This window comes from Thunnus thynnus, chromosome 5, assembly GCF_963924715.1.
Source record: "Thunnus thynnus chromosome 5, fThuThy2.1, whole genome shotgun sequence".
In the NCBI taxonomy this organism is placed as follows: Eukaryota; Metazoa; Chordata; class Actinopteri; order Scombriformes; family Scombridae; genus Thunnus; species Thunnus thynnus.
Window position 1 is genome coordinate 20,976,650 of NC_089521.1, and position 18,930 is coordinate 20,995,579.

The 18,930-nt window shown below is 39.4% G+C and overlaps 3 protein-coding genes across 4 annotated transcripts; 2 read left to right on the forward strand and 1 right to left on the reverse strand.

The window, feature by feature from the left end:
- Positions 1–5,982: 5,982 nt before the first annotated feature.
- fibina (fin bud initiation factor a) lies at positions 5,983–7,121 on the forward strand. The gene has a single exon (XM_067590033.1). The coding sequence runs from the start codon at positions 6,043–6,045 to the stop codon at positions 6,670–6,672; it is 630 nt and encodes a 209-aa protein (XP_067446134.1). The 5' UTR covers positions 5,983–6,042; the 3' UTR covers positions 6,673–7,121.
- Positions 7,122–11,136: 4,015 nt separating this feature from the next.
- On the reverse strand, positions 11,137–14,095 carry tmem276a (transmembrane protein 276a). The gene is made up of 4 exons (XM_067590029.1): positions 13,003–14,095; positions 12,403–12,516; positions 12,162–12,299; positions 11,137–12,001 (listed from the first exon to the last, which is right to left on the reverse strand). Exons 1-4 carry the CDS (start codon positions 13,403–13,405, stop codon positions 11,754–11,756), a joined length of 903 nt encoding a protein of 300 aa, XP_067446130.1. The 5' UTR covers positions 13,406–14,095; the 3' UTR covers positions 11,137–11,753.
- Positions 14,096–14,976: 881 nt separating this feature from the next.
- On the forward strand, positions 14,977–18,188 carry spi1a (Spi-1 proto-oncogene a). 2 transcript variants are annotated; one of them, XM_067590031.1, is made up of 5 exons: positions 14,977–15,133; positions 15,688–15,781; positions 15,862–16,046; positions 17,088–17,220; positions 17,321–18,188. In XM_067590031.1, the coding sequence occupies exons 1-5, from the start codon at positions 15,107–15,109 to the stop codon at positions 17,626–17,628; spliced, it is 747 nt and encodes a 248-aa protein (XP_067446132.1). In that variant the 5' UTR covers positions 14,977–15,106; the 3' UTR covers positions 17,629–18,188. The 2 variants fall into 2 exon arrangements, with proteins under 2 accessions (XP_067446132.1, XP_067446131.1); XM_067590030.1 differs by having other exon boundaries at positions 17,055–17,220; positions 17,321–18,152.
- The last annotated feature ends 742 nt before the right edge of the window (positions 18,189–18,930 follow it).

The following is an 18,930-nucleotide window of genomic DNA, read 5'->3' on the forward strand; positions in this document are numbered from 1 at the left end:
GTTTTAGGTACATGCTCATGTCAGCATGCTAATATGATCACAATAACAATGCTAACATGCTGATGTTGAATAAGTATATTAACTATGTTCACAATCTTAGTTAGCGTGTTAGCATGCTAACATGCAGCACTAAACACAAAGTACAGTTGAGGCTGAGGAATGTCATTCATTTTGTAGGGATTTGGTTTTAAGCCAGTACTGGACAAACTGCAATTTTGACCTGATGGTGCTACAGGAAAAAATTAAGGCATACCCAAAGTTATAAATCAACTTGAGGGGGGTATAACCGTTTGTACCAAATTAAATGGAAATCCATCCAATAGTTGCGGGCAGAGATTTTGCTCAAAAGGACAATGTCAACATCATAGTGGTGCTAAAGGAAACGCCAGGGAATCACCAAAGTCAGTACGATTCATCATCTAGGAACCATATGGGCTCGAGTGAAAACTTTGACCTACTGGTGACGCTACAGAAAAAGTCAAAGGATCACCAAAGTCATTAGGATTCATCCTTTGGGTGGCACAAACGCCTGTACAAAGTTCCATAGCAATCTATCAAACATTTGTTGAGATATTTCAGTCTGGACCAAGCATACAGCCATACCACTAGCATAGCTAAAAATTCACTTTAACATTTTACATGATCGCAATAACAAACCTGGTGATTGTTCACAGGCATATGTGCTCTCTGGATGCTTTTTTAATTGATTGTTAATTTAGCAGTAGACATTAAAATTTCTTCAAGACCTGGTTTCAATGAAAGGCTACATGAATAACTAGCTCCACTGCTAATAACTGACTAAAAACTTCTCTCATGTGAATTATAAAGTAACAATTCTTCTGGTTGACATCTGATGAGCATGAGGTTATTAACATCACAGAGACTATATGAGTCAGCCGCCTGCCTCTGCAGCCTCCCACGCAGCCTGCAGGCCCTCGACCCTCCTGCTCCCACAGATCATCACTGTGAGGAAACCCATCACCACCATCTGAAATGCATCTGTCCAAACTACAGTCCTCAGACCTCAGTACACACATGCATGCCCTATCTCTGTCTCTCACACACATACACACAAACACACAGACACAACATTATACAGTAGAGAGGATCAACAAGAACATCCCTTCTACTCCACTAAATTATATTTGTTGGTACATCTGTTGCTACATCTGCTTTCAGGCAGCTTTTCCCTGCAGTGCCCTGCTCTGCCTTGGCGAGCTGGTCAGTTTACTCTATCAGTGTTTATGTTAAGAGACACTGTATTTATTCAGGTGTTTCACTTAAGAAGAAACAGAAAGGCTGCACGCCAAGAGGCATGTCTTTGCTTGTATCCTTCACCCTACAGCGTGTTCAGCGGTACAACAGTGATTTTCAAACAGCTCTTTTTTTTTCTAAAAGCTCAAAACAAAACACACACATTTATGGGGTTTTGCATTTGTTTAAACTTCAAAATCATTGTCACAACTTTATATTGACCGCAGTGCTGTGGTGCAGTGATGACATGACTTACAGATGCCATGACTGATATTTTTTTCACCCTTTTGTCACCCCTTAGTGATTCAGATTGAGAGTGAGTCATGACCCAGATTGTGGCAAAAATAGTGGCCAAGAATTTTGGTAAGTCTATAGGGAGAATGAATAGGTCTGCAGTAATAAAAATCTAATTAAATATTTACAGAGTGGCACTGAGTAATATTCTAGTCAATATTTTTTTATACTAACAATGGCAATATAATGTGAATTAGGTCATTTATAGTGATGAACCCACAGAGAATTATCACCAGACTCTGCAGTTCCCCTCAGCTCTACAGAGTGTTTGAGCATCTTTTAGCTCGTTGTTTTGATTTCACCGATTCTCACTGCTCTCATTGACATCATTTCCAGAAGCAGCAGGCAGCTATTTCAGCAAAACAAACTGATAAAAACCCAGTGTTCGCTATCTGCCCCAAATGGTAGACAGACAAAAATGAGCAACCACTCAGTGAACAAAGTGCAGCATTTAGCAGCTGAAGAGCCAGATGTTTCCATCAGGAGGCCAAAACAGAAAACAAAATGAGGGTAAATTTTGGACTTACATTCACCACATGGCCCGAAACATGACTAAAGCTAAAGTATCTGTATCTGCTAGATGTGTAAATAGGTAACTGATTTCTAACACATTTGGCATGTCGACTTTCTAAGATGTTAATGCATTTACACCTTTACTTGTTTTGCTGCCAAGTGGCAAACGAAAATAAATGATAAGTGTTTGAAATACAGCTCAGAGTGAACAAATGACTTGAATGATGTTCATAAGTCCTCACTCAGCAGTGTTTATTTAACATTTCTAAGATAGTTTTGAAAAGCCAGCTAAAAGCCAAATTCCAATCTCTCAATATTTGATTACTCTAAATGGTCATTGAAAATCCACAACAAAACAAAACAAAACTGATTAAAATTGCTGTGTGAAGTGATTTCAATTCAATTCAATTTTATTTATGTAAGGCCAAATCCTGAAAAAAGTTATCTCGGGGCACTTTTTACACAGAGCAGGTCTAGACCGTACTCTTTAAATTACAGAAACCCAAGCACCTAGTGACAGCAGCAAGGATGAAAAAAAGGAGTTGAACCTTGCGTGAGGGTGTCACGCCTGCTGCTTCATCTCCACAATCATCTGCATTTGATTAAGCAGTCTGTTTGTCCGTTCACTCACGTCCCCTGTCATTTCAGTTCCTGATGGGACTTTTTCAGACATTGTGACATGACAAACCAGGAATCCTGTAAGTGAAATTAACAACATCAATAAAGGCTGCACTTCACTTGGCACACTGACTCACTATCAATTACACCTGTGCTTTTCCTGCTGTGACAAGTAAAGAGTGTGTGCTGTATAAAGCTCCCAGTATGTAACTATATTTGCCAAAATGCCCTAGTTTTCTGCCGGATTGACTAAAATGCATCAGTGTTCCCACCTTGTTTTCTTGTATCTGCCTTCCTGTTTTTTGAATCTTCAATCCCAGCAAGTTTTTGGACTTTTGTGTGTCTCCTTGATCCCTTTTGGTTTTGTTTGCCACTGCTGACGGCCTACCTGTTGCCAGCTCATACCCTTCCTATCAACAAAGTAAAGACTGCTTTTATCCTACTGCTCCTGTCTGCTGAGTCTACATGTGCGTCTCAATCCAAAATTGTTAGAGGAAAGAAAGATACACAGCAACTTCTGCATACAGACACTGAAATACAGGTCTGTCATATATCATTATTCCTAAAACTTTCTTCCCATTTGCAGGATGCTGTGCAGCAACAAAAACATTAACCCCCTGCAGCTCCACATACCGTATGGGATATGGGTAGATGGATCATCAAACAGAAGAAAAAAATATTTCCATTTCCAGCCCTGTGTTTACAGCTCACCATATGTTTCCAGTTTGTGCGCGTATTCCTGACATGCTGAAAGCCGTATCTGAGACCACCCTGTGATGATGTAATTATCCAAGACAGGATACGCAGCAGAGGGGATCGTAGCCCAGGGGACCCTCTCTCGGTGCAGTAATATAATCACCTGACTGAAGTCATCAGAGTGAACACTAAATACACTCTCACAGTCTGGGAATCCAATAGAAATGCTTCAACTGTAAACTCTTCTTTAGAGATAACTATAAGATTGATTAGAAACTGAAATAATCAATTTATTTTTCCTTTGACAATATATATTTTTGTACTGTAGTTTATTTGGCCATATTCTTGATTGATTTTCTTTAACGAGTAGGGAAGTTTTGTTTATTTTTTTGTTCTATTTTGAGATCAGTGCTCCAGTCACCACTTGTTTGGTGATTCTGTGTCATCGGAATTTTACTTGATTTATCAAAAGCGTTTGACACTATTGACTTTGAAATTTTTCTTAGCAAACTACAATATTATGGTGTCAGAGGCACAGCACTCAGTTGGTTTAAAAGCTGTATGTATGGGAGGAAGTAATATGTATATGTAAATGGTCATATATGGTATGGTGTCCCTCAGGGATCCATTTTAGGGCTGCTCCTCTTCATTCTGTATATTAATGATTTTGTGAATTCCTCTAGCATTTTACATATACACATTTATTCTTATCACACAAAAATCTCAATGATCTGCAAAATATTCTAAATGAGCAACTGGTTAAGGTGAATGGTTTAAATGTAATAAATTATCCTTAAATATAAGCAAGACAAACCTTTCACTCCAATAGAAATCTAAATAATGTTGAACATGTTTGTATCAAAATAAACAGTTGGGTTATTGAGAGAGTAAAGTCCATCAAATTCCAGATGTTCCTTCATACTGATGATTTTTTAAACTTTAAGGGCCATATCAATGAACTGACGAAAAAATTTGAGGCTTTGAGGCCTCAAATTGAGGCTTTTTCTTCCACTTGAAGCACTTCTAACCATGAAAATTACTGTAATGTTATATGGTGCAATACTTTTCCTAGTTATCTTGAGAAACTACAGATTTTACTCAGGAAAGTTGTACGTGCCATGTCACGGTCATAGGTAAATGCTCCCACTGACTCTCTTTTCCACGGCCACGGTCTTCTGAAGCTCACTAGATGTAATATCTTTCCAATGCTTGTATAATGTATAATAGTGTATCTGTGCTCAATGACAGACTTTGTGACCTTATTCCGACTTACCTTCCCTCGCATACATACATAGGCCTATAAGACTAGAAAAAAGCATCTTATAAAGGGTAAGAAACATACAAGCTTCAGTGTGGTTTGCAGATGTCCGCAGGTGTGGTATGAGCTTGGTAACGCTATAAAAATGTCATCATCTGTGTCTGTTTTCAAAAAGAGCTTAAGGCAGCAGTTGCTACTAAAATATGATGAAGCTAGAATACCCTGAATGGCTGGGGAGGTCTAAACTAGTTATTCCACTCTGAAATCCATTTAAGCTGTACTGTTATTTCCACTTGCCATATGTCTCTATTTATTGTATCTTACCTATTAAATCAATGTTTAGACAGATGGAATAAATGTCCTGGGAGCATTTTGTAATACTTTTTAGTTTCTTAGCTTAGTCTTAGGTGTTTTGTAGGTTGTAAATTATACTGTATAATACATGCACATTTTAAATCTAGACAACATGTTAGTAAACACATATTTTAAATACTATCTGCTTAGTGTCTGGGCCCCTATTCTCAAGCTTCAGATAGCTTATCAGGATGTCCCATTTCACATATCACCATTATGTCTTATATGATTGTAATTTAGGTGATTTGTGAATAAAGTGAACTGAACTGAACAGATCTGTAGGCTTGAGACTTGAACTCGAGTCAGAATTAAGCCACAGAACTGGTATTGGGCCTCCTGTGTGTAGAAATGATTATAAGCAGGCCTTAAACATTTATTATGTTTGCCCTGTGCACTAAAAGGACTTAGTTGTGCTATGGAAAATATAACTTTCAAAGGAAACATAACACATTATAAAGAAAATGTTCAAAATGCTATTTTATAGGTCAGTATTGGGAGACCTTGAAAGACAACAATCTTGACTTGAAATTTGCATATGAAGACTTCTGTTAGACTAGAAACATGACAACTGCGAGTTCTCTCAAAACACTCAAAAACAGCTCGGGATATTGCATTGTAGTGTGAAATGTAAATTAATATACTGTATGTTTTTGTATTTTGACTGACATTAGGGTTTTTTTAAGCTCTGAAAAGGTTTCAGAAACTGAAGAGACAGATTAAATGCAAATATAGCTGCTGGTTATTAATAGAATGTAACTGAATGACAGAGACAAAATAAAAAAATTCCCACTTTAAATCCAAACTCTACACATTGTTTAACATATGATCTAATTGCTCTTGTATGAATTAAAGGAAGAGCAGCAGCAGGCTCATGACTCTGCACTTCCACTGTGTGGTTGGACTGGCCGGGGGACTCCAGGGGCCCTCCTGACTTTAACAGGCAGTCTGTGCCTTTTAGGTGACGGGGGGCTGTGTAACATGAGTCGGGATGAAAACTGTGCGCTGGATCCGACTACCAGCGCAGATGCTCTTCGCCAAGGAGAGAGAGGAGGTGCATGATGGATCCCGTCCCACTGCTGCTCATCATAGTCGCATCTTTACCATGTTACTCGGCAGTCTACACCGGGCCCCTCCAACCGGAGATCTCCAATGGCACCTTCCATCACTTCTATGTCCCGGACGGAGATTACGACGATACTGAGGACCCGGAGAAGTGCCAGATGCTGTTTAAATTCTCGGATGTGTATCCGTGCGGGTTCTCCGAGGAGAGCGACTCCGTGGTGCGGGACGACTTCATCCTCACCAAGCTGCAGGCGGAGGACGCGGCGCGGCTGCTGGAGAGCATCGGCCGGACTGTGGCGCACGACCTGGACGGAGAGGACAGCTACGGCAAGTTCCTCCGGCGGGAGATCTCACAGATCGGCGAGGCGTTTTCAAACGTGGACAAATCCCTGCTGGAACTGGAGGTGAAGTTTAAACAAAGCCAAGAAACTGAGCTGAGAGAGGAGCAACAGCTGAACGGTCATGTGGTGAAACAAGTGGGTGACATCAGGGACAGTTTGAGGGAAACTACGGACATCTCTGTGGGACTGAAAGACAAACATGAGCTGCTGGCTCTCATCATTCGCAGTCATGGTACTAGACTGAGCCGCCTGAAAACAGAGTTTCTTAATGTAGGATTATAATGGGGTTATGGCAGCTTTAGTGTGCGTGTGCGTGTGCGTGAGAGAGAGAAAGAGATGAGACCCTCCAGTTCAACAAACAACTGGAAAGTTCATTGTGGCTTAGGAATATTACTCCATAAGTATCTTGAATATCTCTGACTTCTGGTTATCCGCGTTTCTTGGAAATGTGTCATTATAGGGAGCTCAAACAAAAACACCAACACATTCCTCTGAGTCATGAGGGGAAAAGGAAATGTGAACAAAAAATATGTCTGCAAGGAGCCCTCTGTGCCACCTCTGAGAAAGACATTTATTCAGAAGAGAGAATGATAATAAAATTCCTTCCAAGTGGATTTATTGGCCTCTGAATTAATAATACAGCCACATTTCTGTCTGTATGATTTAAATTATGCTGTTTACAGTCATGGGTTATTATAACTGATCAAATAAAAGCTTAATATTCATCTTAATCTTCATTTTGGTTGTCAAATTCATGAGTTTTCTGTTAAATATCTTACTTATTTGTCCTGAAACATACAGTGTCATGCAGCAGTGTTTTGTAAAACTCCATCCTTTGAAGCTTGAGGTTTTGCAATGAAACCTTTGAAATCTGAACTTTTAAATTTTCAGCGGTGGAAAGTGACCCCTCCTCTCCTGTCATGTCTTTACATCACCATGTTTTGTTGTTGGCGCTACAAGTGGCAGTGACTCGACTGTCCCTTCAAGTGGCCCCGGTTAATTGGCGTCTGAAGTATGTCACTGCCTCCCGCTTCCATCTGGAAGTCATCGACTGGAGTATGAAATATGTTTGTCCGAAGGCAGCCGCTGTTGGCATTATCTACCCTTTTCTCTGTCACAATCTATAAAAAAATGCGGTTGATAGGAAATGTTGTTGTGTTGAAATTCTCCGTTGCTTTGGATGATGTCATTGTACTGAAGTTAGATGTACAGCTTGTTTAAATCGCTGTCAAAATGCTCCAGTTTGACTCTTCTGCTGTGTCGACATACAGAATCTTATTTCAGACGCACTGTTTGTGAGGAAAGTTGCTTGGAATTCCTGAAAGACATTAACTCTGCCCTGAAGGGTCATACATACAAACCAATCCACTGTCAGGCTGTTTTAATTTGCGGTGCCTTGAATTTAATATTTTGAATGCCTTTTGCTAGTTATCAGTGTATTTAACTACCATTTAAAAAGCTTTTGTTCCAGCCAACGTCTGAAACAACCACAAAGTAACTGCCATAAGCGTGCCCACTTTTTTACAGAGATAATGTCTCTGCAGATGTGAAGGAGCCAGATGGGCTGCCATGGGCGCAACTGGGTGTGATTTCCTCTGTCTGGTTTTCCTCACAGTCCAGCTTCCCCTGAGGGACCCCTTTTTGAAAACAGCTCTGTGTAGCGCAGCACAGTCTAGGCCAGCCCTGTCAAAAAACCCGGAGCTGTAGGAGCTCCATGAACACAGAAACCCTATAGGTCTATAAGGCTCTTAATTTTCAGGGGCACCGCACAGGGTTCCAAAGATTTGATTAAAAGATTTGGTTAGAATTTCCACTGTAAGGTAGCGAGGCTCACGAAACCTCCCAGTAAGACCCACCCATCTTACCTAATTTGTCTTTTTTGGCTCAAATCATTAATTCCTCCTATAGACAAATATTTTTTCTGTGAATGGGATTCAAGGTCTGTTGCTTTGAAAGCAGGAAGTCCTGCTGTTAGAAGAATGTATTCTCCTCACAGACATATTTTAAGGACAAACAAAGAAAGGTCAGGAATGCGGACCAGAGTTGACCTGAGAACACACTGATCCCTCTCTGTGCACATGCCTGCCTGGTGTTATTATTAGACAGATGAGTGCTATTTAAATACTACAACTGCTACTAGTCCTATTATTATCACTGCAGTTAATAATAATACTACTACTTCCAGTAACTACTGTACATCTGCCACTGCAACTTTTTTAGTTAAGAGTTGCTTTAAGTTAAGACAGAAACTGGTGATTGTTCACACTTTAATAATAATAGAATGACTTTAATCATTGAGAAAACTCCATCTACTGATGAAGATGCATCAGTTCACATGCATATTTGAGGATAATATGAAGCTTCAGCAGTCTGAGTAAAGTGGATATCTTCCACAGTTTCAGTCTTTTTAGTAAAAATGTCCATATTTGTGTCTCGACAGACAGTTTTCCTATTCAGCTGCAGTGGAAGGATTATAACAAAAGGAGGGAATTTGAGACAAACAAGGCAGTAACTTTGAAAGATAATGACTTGATTGACTAATTTAGAAGGCTGAAGCCACTTAGTATCTTCAAATAAACTTTTAAATACATTTTTGCACAGAAGGAGGCTTGTGGATTTTGGCCCCCATCACTTACATTTAAAGTGCATTATGAAGGGATCTTCTAATGCTCAGTATGAACAGGAGGAAAGATTACAGCAAGTAAAATATGTGTCAGTGTTCATTTGGACAACTGACTGTTGTTTTAGGACAGAAAAAGAGTGAACCCGTCCTTTAAATGCTCAAGTACAGAGTGTAGTAACTTTACATGTTTAAAACCTGCTGATGTTGCAAAACAACATAATAGATCATTTTGTCAGAGGTGTAAAGTAAGTACTTTTAATCTGACACTACTCATGTTCAGTTTTGAGGCACTGGCCATCGCTACGTCCCTACATTTCAGAGGGAAATATATACTTTATACTCCACTACATTTATCTGACAGCTGTAAGCTGTTGTCACTTTAAAGAGTGGGCTTTTACGTGAAGTTTTATGTGATGTAACACATGCAGTGAGCTCATAAAATTTGATTTGCTGTTTATAAAGTATTTTATATACAGCCTATAGTTCCAACTAGCCAGGAGTAATTGATGTAACAATATAATAAACACACAGACTTGGACACATGGACTTTTCAGTGAAGAAGGAGACATCTTGTGTCCAGCAGTTAAACATCTGAGATGAAATACAGTACCAGTCAAAAGTTTGGACACTTTCTCATTCAAGGGAATGGGAGAGTGTGTCCAAACTTTTGACTGGTACTGTATTTCATCTCAGATGTTTAACTGATGGACACAAGATGTCTCCTACTTCACTGAAAAGTCCATTCTCAGTGTTTATGCACTGGAGGTTTCAAGTTCCCATATCACATTTGTGAAAGTTGAATGTTGGACCAGAATTGACTCCAAAGTTTTTCATCCAAAGTTGTGATGTCACAAATCATATTCGTAGGCCCACCCCTTAAAATCAGATTTTCAGTGTGCACAGAGAAACTCTGCACACATCATCAGTGAAGCTCAAACATCCAACGGCAGGAACAAGAAGAAAAACATATTTTGAGTGAAGGAGGACTTTAAGGGGAAAAAATTATGGACTATTGCATGGTGGTATTGATACTTTTCAAGAGTCGGATTACGCTGCCAGGGGGCCCAAAGGAAAAATTGCTATTGAGGGAAAATTACTAACTTTGTTGAGAAATGTGTCCCATGTGAACACAACAAAGATTAAAATAATAAAGAGGCCAAGACAGGATTTTAACAAAGAGCCTCTACATAAGATAATAATACAGCCCTGAGTCAGTCGCCCATTTTGCCCAGTGTGTGATTCAGCTTTGCTCCCACCACTGCAGTATGTACAAGTCATTCATGGGCAGTATTTAATAGCGATTTACTGCTCAGAGTATCATTGTTTCATCATCTTACAGCTTGTCAGAAAGTGCAGATAATTTTACTATAGAATTTATATTCTGAACTATTAATATTTGCAAAACCACAGTCTCCAGTGGCCAATATTGTCTTAACCAACAATCAGGATTTCTTTCTTTGCTGCAGCTGCAAATAATAAGTCTATGAAGACAATAAATATACTTTGAGCCACACAATAGTAAAGAGGAACTGCTTAGAAGTAGAGAAACTTCAGGAAATGAGTGAAGCCAGCATTTGGATTAGATGTCAGACAGATTTAATTTCTCACAGAAGTTGTGGGAAAGTAATTACAGCCCACAGTGGCTGGTATGCATGTTGTCAAAGGAAAAAATATCATCCTTTTAAAATAATCGATCATACTACAAGTGCAAGTCTGTGCTGTTGTCAGAATGTCTGAAGTATGTGATCAGTTTTTGATATATATATATATTTCATTTCTTTTTTTTAATCAATTGTTGTAGTTTAAAGAAAGAGGTTTTATACCACTGCTTCACTTTTTCCCTGTTGTATTTTATCTGGATTGTTTTATTTTTGCCAATTTTGGTCACTGACTCAAGTTTTGGTCTCTGACTTTTGGACATTTAAATGTTCAGAAGTGGTTGTATGAAACAGATGCCTGCAAACAGCTGCTGTTTAGAAACATGCTGTAAAAGTTTTGCCTCCGTTAGCAGACCTCTCTCTCTGCTGAAATACCAGTGAACTCATGTCATCATATAAGAGGAAAGAAGACAGCAAAAAGGTTTAGATTATGTCTGTTAGGCGTGTTACACAGGGGAAATAAAATAGTTTTGCATGGCTGTTTTATTTTCAAAAATATTTCGATGGGGGTACGACCTCAAGAACAACAAAACATTTCCCTCAAACACAGTTTGGTCTTAATGCTCATATTTTTCCCTTGAATAAACACAAATGCATCTGCATACATACAATTCAAAAAGTACATGTACATATCTTGTTTTGAATGGGTACATAATGATACACAGTTGCCCTTTGAAATGTGACGGTACACATCCAGAGTTTCATCTTCAACACAGATTTCATAGTTGTGCTATTGATCTTCTGCCAGTGTTTCTTTTTCTCGTTTTTTTTTTTCAAACTAGCATATTTTACAGGAAGAAAATTTAACTATTCTCCTCTTGAAGAGCAAGCAATAACACTGAACAGTTCATTCATAAAGAGGGACAGAAAAAAGCACCAGAGGAACTGAAATCATCTTCAGTCAAACGTCTCCCTCTTTTTCTTTTTCATGTGAGCGAGAGCCAGTGTCCTGTGCTCTCTCCGTGCCAAGCTGTCCGTGTGAAGGCTCTCTCTGCTGAGTCCCTGGGTAAAAACTGTCCTCTGAACAGGGCTCGTCACTGTTTCAGGATGAGACAGGTGTCTGTTAGATGTGCGGCGGCCTGTCACACACAGCCGTTCTCCTGCCTGGGCTTGTGCACCACAGGGGTGTGTGGAGGGTAGAGGGAAGGAGCAAGTGTGCACAGGAAGCCAGCCAGCAACGTAAGGCCCAGTCCACCCCAAGCACAAAACATGGACCAGCCATAACCGTGACTGATGTCATCTGGTATTCCAAACATGTAGCGAGGATAGCGGGACAGTTCAAAGTTGATCCCGGCCACGCATGTGCAAAGGGAGATTATGCAGCATGTCCCTGTCAGAGAGGAAGATAAAAAAAAAAACCAAGTCAGACACGACAGCAACCCAATTTCATCTCCTCTGATGCATCATTACACCACTCTCTCATTAACAAAGACCTTACTGCCCCTGTGTGGTGACTTAGGGTAGTGGTCTTTACGTAAAGTAGCTCTCACCTCCCATGAGGAAGAGCAGTCCAGCGACATACTGCATCAGATCATGCTCCTTACAGCATCCCAGCACCCCAATGATCCAGCCGAAGAGGATGATGGATATGGCCATGCCTATGAAGCTGACCGTCATCCTCTGGAGGTCTGCAAAGCGCATAAGGAGAGGTGGCAGTGTTTTTGTTGGGGTCATGCCAAGTTTCACCACATGAATTCATAAGATTATGAAAATGCGTTTTGGGGAACTCACGGAGCGCGTGCCACTCATCCTGCCTTATTGTCTTCGTCAGATTGATTGGCAGATTTCTTGGGAGCACCGCTGATGAGTAGTAGTATTTTATTGGTGTGCAGCGCGGAACCAATCCTGTGGATGTAAACAACACAAAAGGAGGATGTCACATAAAGCATTGCAATCAGATGAAGTGGATATCACAAGGCTCTCTGCTGCCACCCCTCCCCAAAAAAAGAAGCACCCAACCCCCCTCCAACACCACCCACCCATCCATCCACCCACACCATTGTAGAGTATTGTACGCATATGGAGGCTTCTGTTACTACAGCTTGCCCTTTTGTGCTGGAAAATACATCACGTCGATTGCATCGTAACAGTACTCCTTGTTATACTGCGTAGGCCTTGAAGGTCTGTGCGCAGCATCAGCACCTTAGCGCATTCGTGCACAAAGTGTTTACGGATGGCGCCTCACACACACACATACACACACACACACACACACACACACACACAACAAAACACACACACACAACAAAACACACACACACACATCACAAATGTCCAAAACAAACACATTGAGAAATAGTAGATATGTAAATATGTTTCCCAAAAACCAACCTTTAAAGATCAAATCCTCTGTCTCCAAGTCAAACCCCCCTCGGTGGCACTTTCTCCACAGTCCCGTGATGGTGGAGTTGAAATGCCGACTGCAGAGGGACTCCATGGCCGGGGCAGGAGGCAAGAAGTGCCGCTTAGCCCGCAGCAGCATCTCGCCGCTGACACTGGAGCCTCTTCTCTCCACATTTTTCTCCTTTGGCAACATGCGAAGTGGAAGGTTGTTGTTGGAGATGTAAATGTAGCCAGGGTCGTTTCTTTTGTTTGAATAATTCTTGCAGCGTTCCCGGTGCCTCCTCGCATCAGTCTCGTACCAGTTGTCAGTGCTGATGGCCACTGCAATCAGTCCCAAAGCGCAAAATGCCAAAAAGAGACCCGCCACGGTTAAAGTCCTCATAGCAGCCATGTTCCATGCGTTTCTCGCCTCGCTGCCGTGATAATTCCACGGGACAGCAGGAATCCGCTCCTGGCTGCTGCTGCTGCTGCTGTCAGTGTCTGAGGCGGGGAGGAAATTCAGCAATACATGGAAATCTGAGATGCAGAGGTATCCCCAAAGCCCTCATTTCTTTGATTTGTCAAGCATCGCCGAAAAGAGACAAATTCCGGGGCAGAGGATAAATAAATTTGGGCCCTGGATGAGCTATATTTTGGTTGTCTTCTCTCGCCTCTGAACTCACTCTAGCCTAGATACTGGTCAATCCAATATTTCTTTCCAGTAGATGGAGACAGAGCAAATATTTGAAAGCCCCCATGCCTGCACTCATAGCAGATCATGATCTGCAGGGATAGATTGTTACCAAAGTTTGACAAACTCATACTATAGAGGAAGTATCCACTCTCAGGTGTGTTGTTTTTAACCATCCACTGTATCACATGAGCTGCTGTTGACTAAAGTGTTCAGTTATGAAACACCGTTAGACAGATCATATCAAACTGAACAAAAGGCCTCATTTTCTCTGTCTGGCATACAGGAAACAGTTTCATCACATCCAACAGATTGTCGGTGGTAACTTTCCATCCCAGTGAGGCCACACAGATCAAGAAATACGTGAGCAGTCGGTAAAAATGACAAAAAAAAGTGTGTCAAGTGTCAAGCAAGGATTCAGGATGAAAGTATGTCAGTGGATATAGGTAGATCTGGGTCTTTTTGGGGGGAAAATATAACAAAACCAAACAAGTTACAGAGACATAGACTGTCCATTTCAGTCATGTTTTCACTGGTTTCATTCTCATGGTCAGTGCTTCCTCAATTTAAACCATAATGCCACACTAAAAGAGGAACAAGCCAGATTCCAAACTTCACTTTTGGTTTCGGCATCTTTGTTCAATCACTCTTGAAAATTCCTATGAACAAAACTAACTGGGGATTTATTTTGACTGAAACGTGATAGGAAGAAATGAGTGAATCACATTTTTTTGCTGCACTGCCAGGGCAGTTTGATTTTTCGATTTAATCACTGAGAGTTAAATTAAAGAACAGTATCATTTGAGTTTGGTTTCATCTTGTGTTAGGAACATGTGCAGGATTACGGTTAGTGTTACTGTGAGGTCACATCACAGCAGCACTAAAACAGGAGGAGGGGGGAGAATAGAAGGGCACAGCATTGAATATGTGTGATAATAAGTGATGTCTATGTTAAATGTGTGACTTTTCCACAAATATGCAAATATGGATACTAATAAAACAGATTTTTTCGTATGGTTTGGCACAGATACACCTGCTGTTATTACTTTTTTTTCTGGGCCATAATAAGAATATTATGAATAATTATGAATGTTATGTAATTACATATAACCTACTGTCAAAACAGAAGCCTCATATCGTGAATTTCTTAACAATCATACCTCTTTTGACATACAGGAAATGCATATGTCAATATGATTGGTTCAAATATGACACTCGGCCTTCAGGAACTAGCTGATGGTATGAATTTGACAAGATTAATGTAGACTGTAGGGTCCGGCTTATTTCTCACTTTCAGTTCCTAATTTTTGGTGAAGTCAGAGCTCAGCGACATTGCGTGTGTGTCTCAGTGAAGAAACAAGAAGGGGTTTATCATTCATCACCAGCTTCAAGAACCAGAGATTCTCATGCTGCCTTGTTTACATGATGGACGGATATGTCATATCATCTGTAAGTGCAACTGCTTTATTGTATCATATTTGAGTTTCAGTCTTTAGTCGTCATAGTTTTATGACATTAAATTGATTATTACTGTTTATGATGTGTGATTCTATAGCTGTTTCTATTTTTGAATTTGATATATTACACTTATGTTTAAATGTCATTGTAGAGACCAAGGTGAGCCTTTTCTATTTACTGAAGACTTACTTTCAGAGTTCTGTGTGTTTAATAAGGACGTGTGTATTTGACTTCTCTGTGGAAACTGGAAAAGTGAACCTTAACATAAAGTACATCCATCTTTATGTATTGACCTAGTCTGTTTGGTAACTTTATTAATTTACTTTGCTATTATGTTCTATTAAAAGCAATACAAATAAAGTTTAAAAAGTATTTCTAGCGTAACAGTTGAATTCACCTATGTGTCACTCTACGTGAAAAGTACCCTGAGATAACTTCTGTTGTGATTTAGCTCTATATAAATAAAAGTGACTTCATTTTGGACACATAAAGTGACACAAAATGTATTTTCTCAATGACAAAAATCTAATATTTCCCCTCCAAAGGCTTCAGAGGAAATGATTCCAAATGAGTCAGAGAATTATCGGCCACCGGCAGAGCTGTACCCCTACCTCACTAATGTGGGGGAGATTTATGAAGGTGAGATGACTTGATTTAACCGTTAATAAACTCATGGCTACAGTACATGGCTGGGTGCCTTAACCTCCGTCGCTTCTCAGACCATAGATGGGCCTTCCACTCGGAGCGCGTCCAGCCGGCTGACTTTGAGAATTCTCCAGTAAATCACCTCACAGAGCTGCAGTCTGTGTCTCCTCAACAACTGATACAACCCTACCGCTTCAGCAGTGAGTCCCTGCCCCTCCACCTGGATCCACCACTCGCACCTCTCTCAGTGTCGCCACAAGTGAGTTCATGTTTGAAAATGTATGATGGTGCTACAACAAAAAGACAAAATCTTTACTTATGTGATCTGAAAAACTGATATGTACCCCTATTGACAGAAATGTTGAGTATGATTATGTACATTATAAACCCAAAACCATCATCCTACAGCAAGAAACAAGGTCAGTTTTGAATGTGATCTTATTGAGCATGCAACAGTGTTGTTTTGCACTGATGAAAGACCATTGTGTATTACTACATTACTGTGATTCACATATTTGCTCATTGTATTTCCCCTGAGTCAAAAGACATTTACACACTGCAGTCAAGTGTTTATAAGCATGAAAGGACTAATACAAGAAAAACTAAGGTTTTGTTATTTTTTAAATTTATTTTTAGGTAAAATTGGTACTGATTTGACACTGGCAAATATGCATTATCAATTAATTTGTTGATTATTTTCTTGATTTCAATGCACATTACAATTTTAACAACACTGAAATTAACACTCATAGATATTCAGTTTACTAACAGAAGATTGAGATGACAAAGAAAATCAGCAAACTAAGCTTGAACTAGAGAATTTTGGGCATTTTTGCTTTAAAAAATTACAAATTATTAATTTTTTTTTTTTTTTTACAAACTATATTATATTTATTGACTAATCAGTGAATCAGCTAATGTTAATATATATACAAACTCCAGAGCTGAATACTGTATAAAATAGAAGGAGGAATGTTAAATGATATGATAAAGTCATGGCTAAAAAAGTCTAAAAACAAAATGCAATTTCAGCTACACAAATACACTCCGTGATGTGGAGAGTTGGGGATATTTTCACTGAAATGTCATCTACACCACGTGGTCTTGCTGAGCATTGAATTCTATTTTAGCAGAGTTAACTTCCTCTTTTAAGACAATGAGAGTGTTTAAACAAAAATGTCAAGCGATGAATAATAACAAACAGGAAAGTTGTATCTTTATCGCTTCTTTGTCTTAACTTGACCTACAACAAGCTTTTCTCTTAAAGATTCCATATTACACCTCATCCCTGTGCTACCAGTACCCACCCTCTGCCTCGCCGCCCCATTACTACTCAGAAGGGGAACAAAGAGGAATCAGTCCCCCGCTCGAGGTATCAGAAGGGGAGGATGAATTTGAAGACCAAAGCCACCCCTCCTTAAGGAAAGACACTAGTATGTATTTCCAACTCCAAGTTTCTGCTGACATTAAATTCTAATGTACTGAAAGTCAAAGACAAAATTGCATGACTCAGTCTCATATTTTCCAATCTAGACAACAAGAAGAAAATCCGCTTGTACCAGTTCCTCTTGGACTTGCTACGAAATGGTGACATGAGCGACAGCATCTGGTGGGTCGACCAGGAAAAGGGCATCTTCCAGTTTTCAACAAAACACAAAGAAGCTCTGGCAAACCGCTGGGGTCTTCAGAAAGGAAACCGGAAAAAAATGACCTACCAAAAAATGGCTCGGGCTTTGAGGAACTATGGTAAAACCGGAGAGATTAAAAAAGTAAAGAAGAAGCTAACCTACCAGTTCAGTGAGGAAGTTCTGAGGAACCTCTATTCACGTCAGTATCACTGATGAGTAAACAAAGGCTGTCTCTTTTTACACTGAAAATCACTAAACTCGTCAAGATTGTGTTTTGCTTGTAGATTTGCAATTTCATTTAGTTTTTTTCCACCAAGTTTTCTTACTTATTTATTTGCTCTGCCAGTGTGCCTCCTCTGTGGCATTTATTAACTTCCATATAAACGGCTTCATTTCAGACTTAAGTTTGTGTCTCTATACAAGGATGATTTAAGATCAGTGACACAAAAATTCAAATGTTATTATGTAACATTTTTGCATTGAATATGTGTAAATTAAATAAATATTATGTTTTAGTCATTTTGTCAAATTACTTCAATGAACTGAATCTATTTTGAAACCAGCACATTATGGCTGGACAATATATCGATAATATATTGATACTGTGATATGAGACTAAATATCGTCTTAGATTTTGGATTCATAATATCGTGATATGGCGTAAGTGTTTTCTTTTCCTGGTTTTGAAGGCTGCATTATATTAAAGTGATGTGAACTGACCAGACTGTTTTAGCTTTTCTATTATTTTCATTTACCCACTTAGTCATTATATCTACATTTCTGATCATCATTTATCAAAAATCTCATTGTGTAAATATTTTGTGAAAGCACCAGCAGTCATCCCTACAACATTGTCGCAATATCAGTATCAAGGTATTAGGTCAAAAATATTGTGATATTTGATTTTGTCCATATCACCCAGGCCTACAGCACATAGAGCATATTTAAGAACATGACTTCTTTCTAGCTCTGCACAGTACAAAAAAATAAGTTTTAAACCTTGTTTAAATAGCTTTACAAAAGGATATTCTTTGTCAGTCCGTACAACAAAATGCCCGGGAGGCCTGCAGGATCCACCACACAAAGCCTACACACAGGCCAAATTCAAGCATACTGTTCACACAAATGGGAGAAAAACAGGTGCAGAGAGTGGGTGATGCGATTTGTCGTATATGCAAAAAACATCATGTGAACAACAGTTTAGTAGGAAGCTGAAAAATCAGGTCATAGTAGGCAAAAGATAGATAGATAGACTACTTACAGTTCATACATACCTGCACAAAGTGGTGGAAGAAGTATTCAAATCCTTTACATAAGTAAAAGTACCAATACAGCAATGTAAAAATACTCAATTACAAGTAAAAATCCTCAAGTAAAAGTACAAGTATTGGCAGCAAACTGTAGTCAAAGTATTGCAGTAAAAGTAGTGTTTCATCCCTCTGACTGATATATTATTATATATGACATCATTAGATTATTAATACTGAAGCATCAGTGTGTAACGGCATGTTATTG

What these genes read in the sequence shown, in the direction of transcription:
- spi1a (XM_067590030.1), top strand. Translation starts at nt 15,107, where the DNA reads ATGATGGACGGATATGTCATATCATCT. An exon ending in ACGGATATGTCATATCATCT is followed by an intron (nt 15,134 to 15,687) that starts GTAAGTGCAACT and finishes TCCCCTCCAAAG; the next exon opens with GCTTCAGAGGAAATGATTCC. An exon ending in TGTGGGGGAGATTTATGAAG is followed by an intron (nt 15,782 to 15,861) that starts GTGAGATGACTT and finishes GTCGCTTCTCAG; the next exon opens with ACCATAGATGGGCCTTCCAC.
- fibina (XM_067590033.1), top strand. Translation starts at nt 6,043, where the DNA reads ATGATGGATCCCGTCCCACTGCTGCTCATCATAGTCGCATCTTTACCA.
- tmem276a (XM_067590029.1), bottom strand. Translation starts at nt 13,405, where the DNA reads ATGGCTGCTATGAGGACTTTAACCGTGGCGGGTCTCTTTTTGGCATTT. An exon ending in AGAGGATTTGATCTTTAAAG is followed by an intron (nt 12,517 to 13,002) that starts GTTGGTTTTTGG and finishes TTACATCCACAG; the next exon opens with GATTGGTTCCGCGCTGCACA. An exon ending in ACTGCTCTTCCTCATGGGAG is followed by an intron (nt 12,002 to 12,161) that starts GTGAGAGCTACT and finishes CCTCTCTGACAG; the next exon opens with GGACATGCTGCATAATCTCC.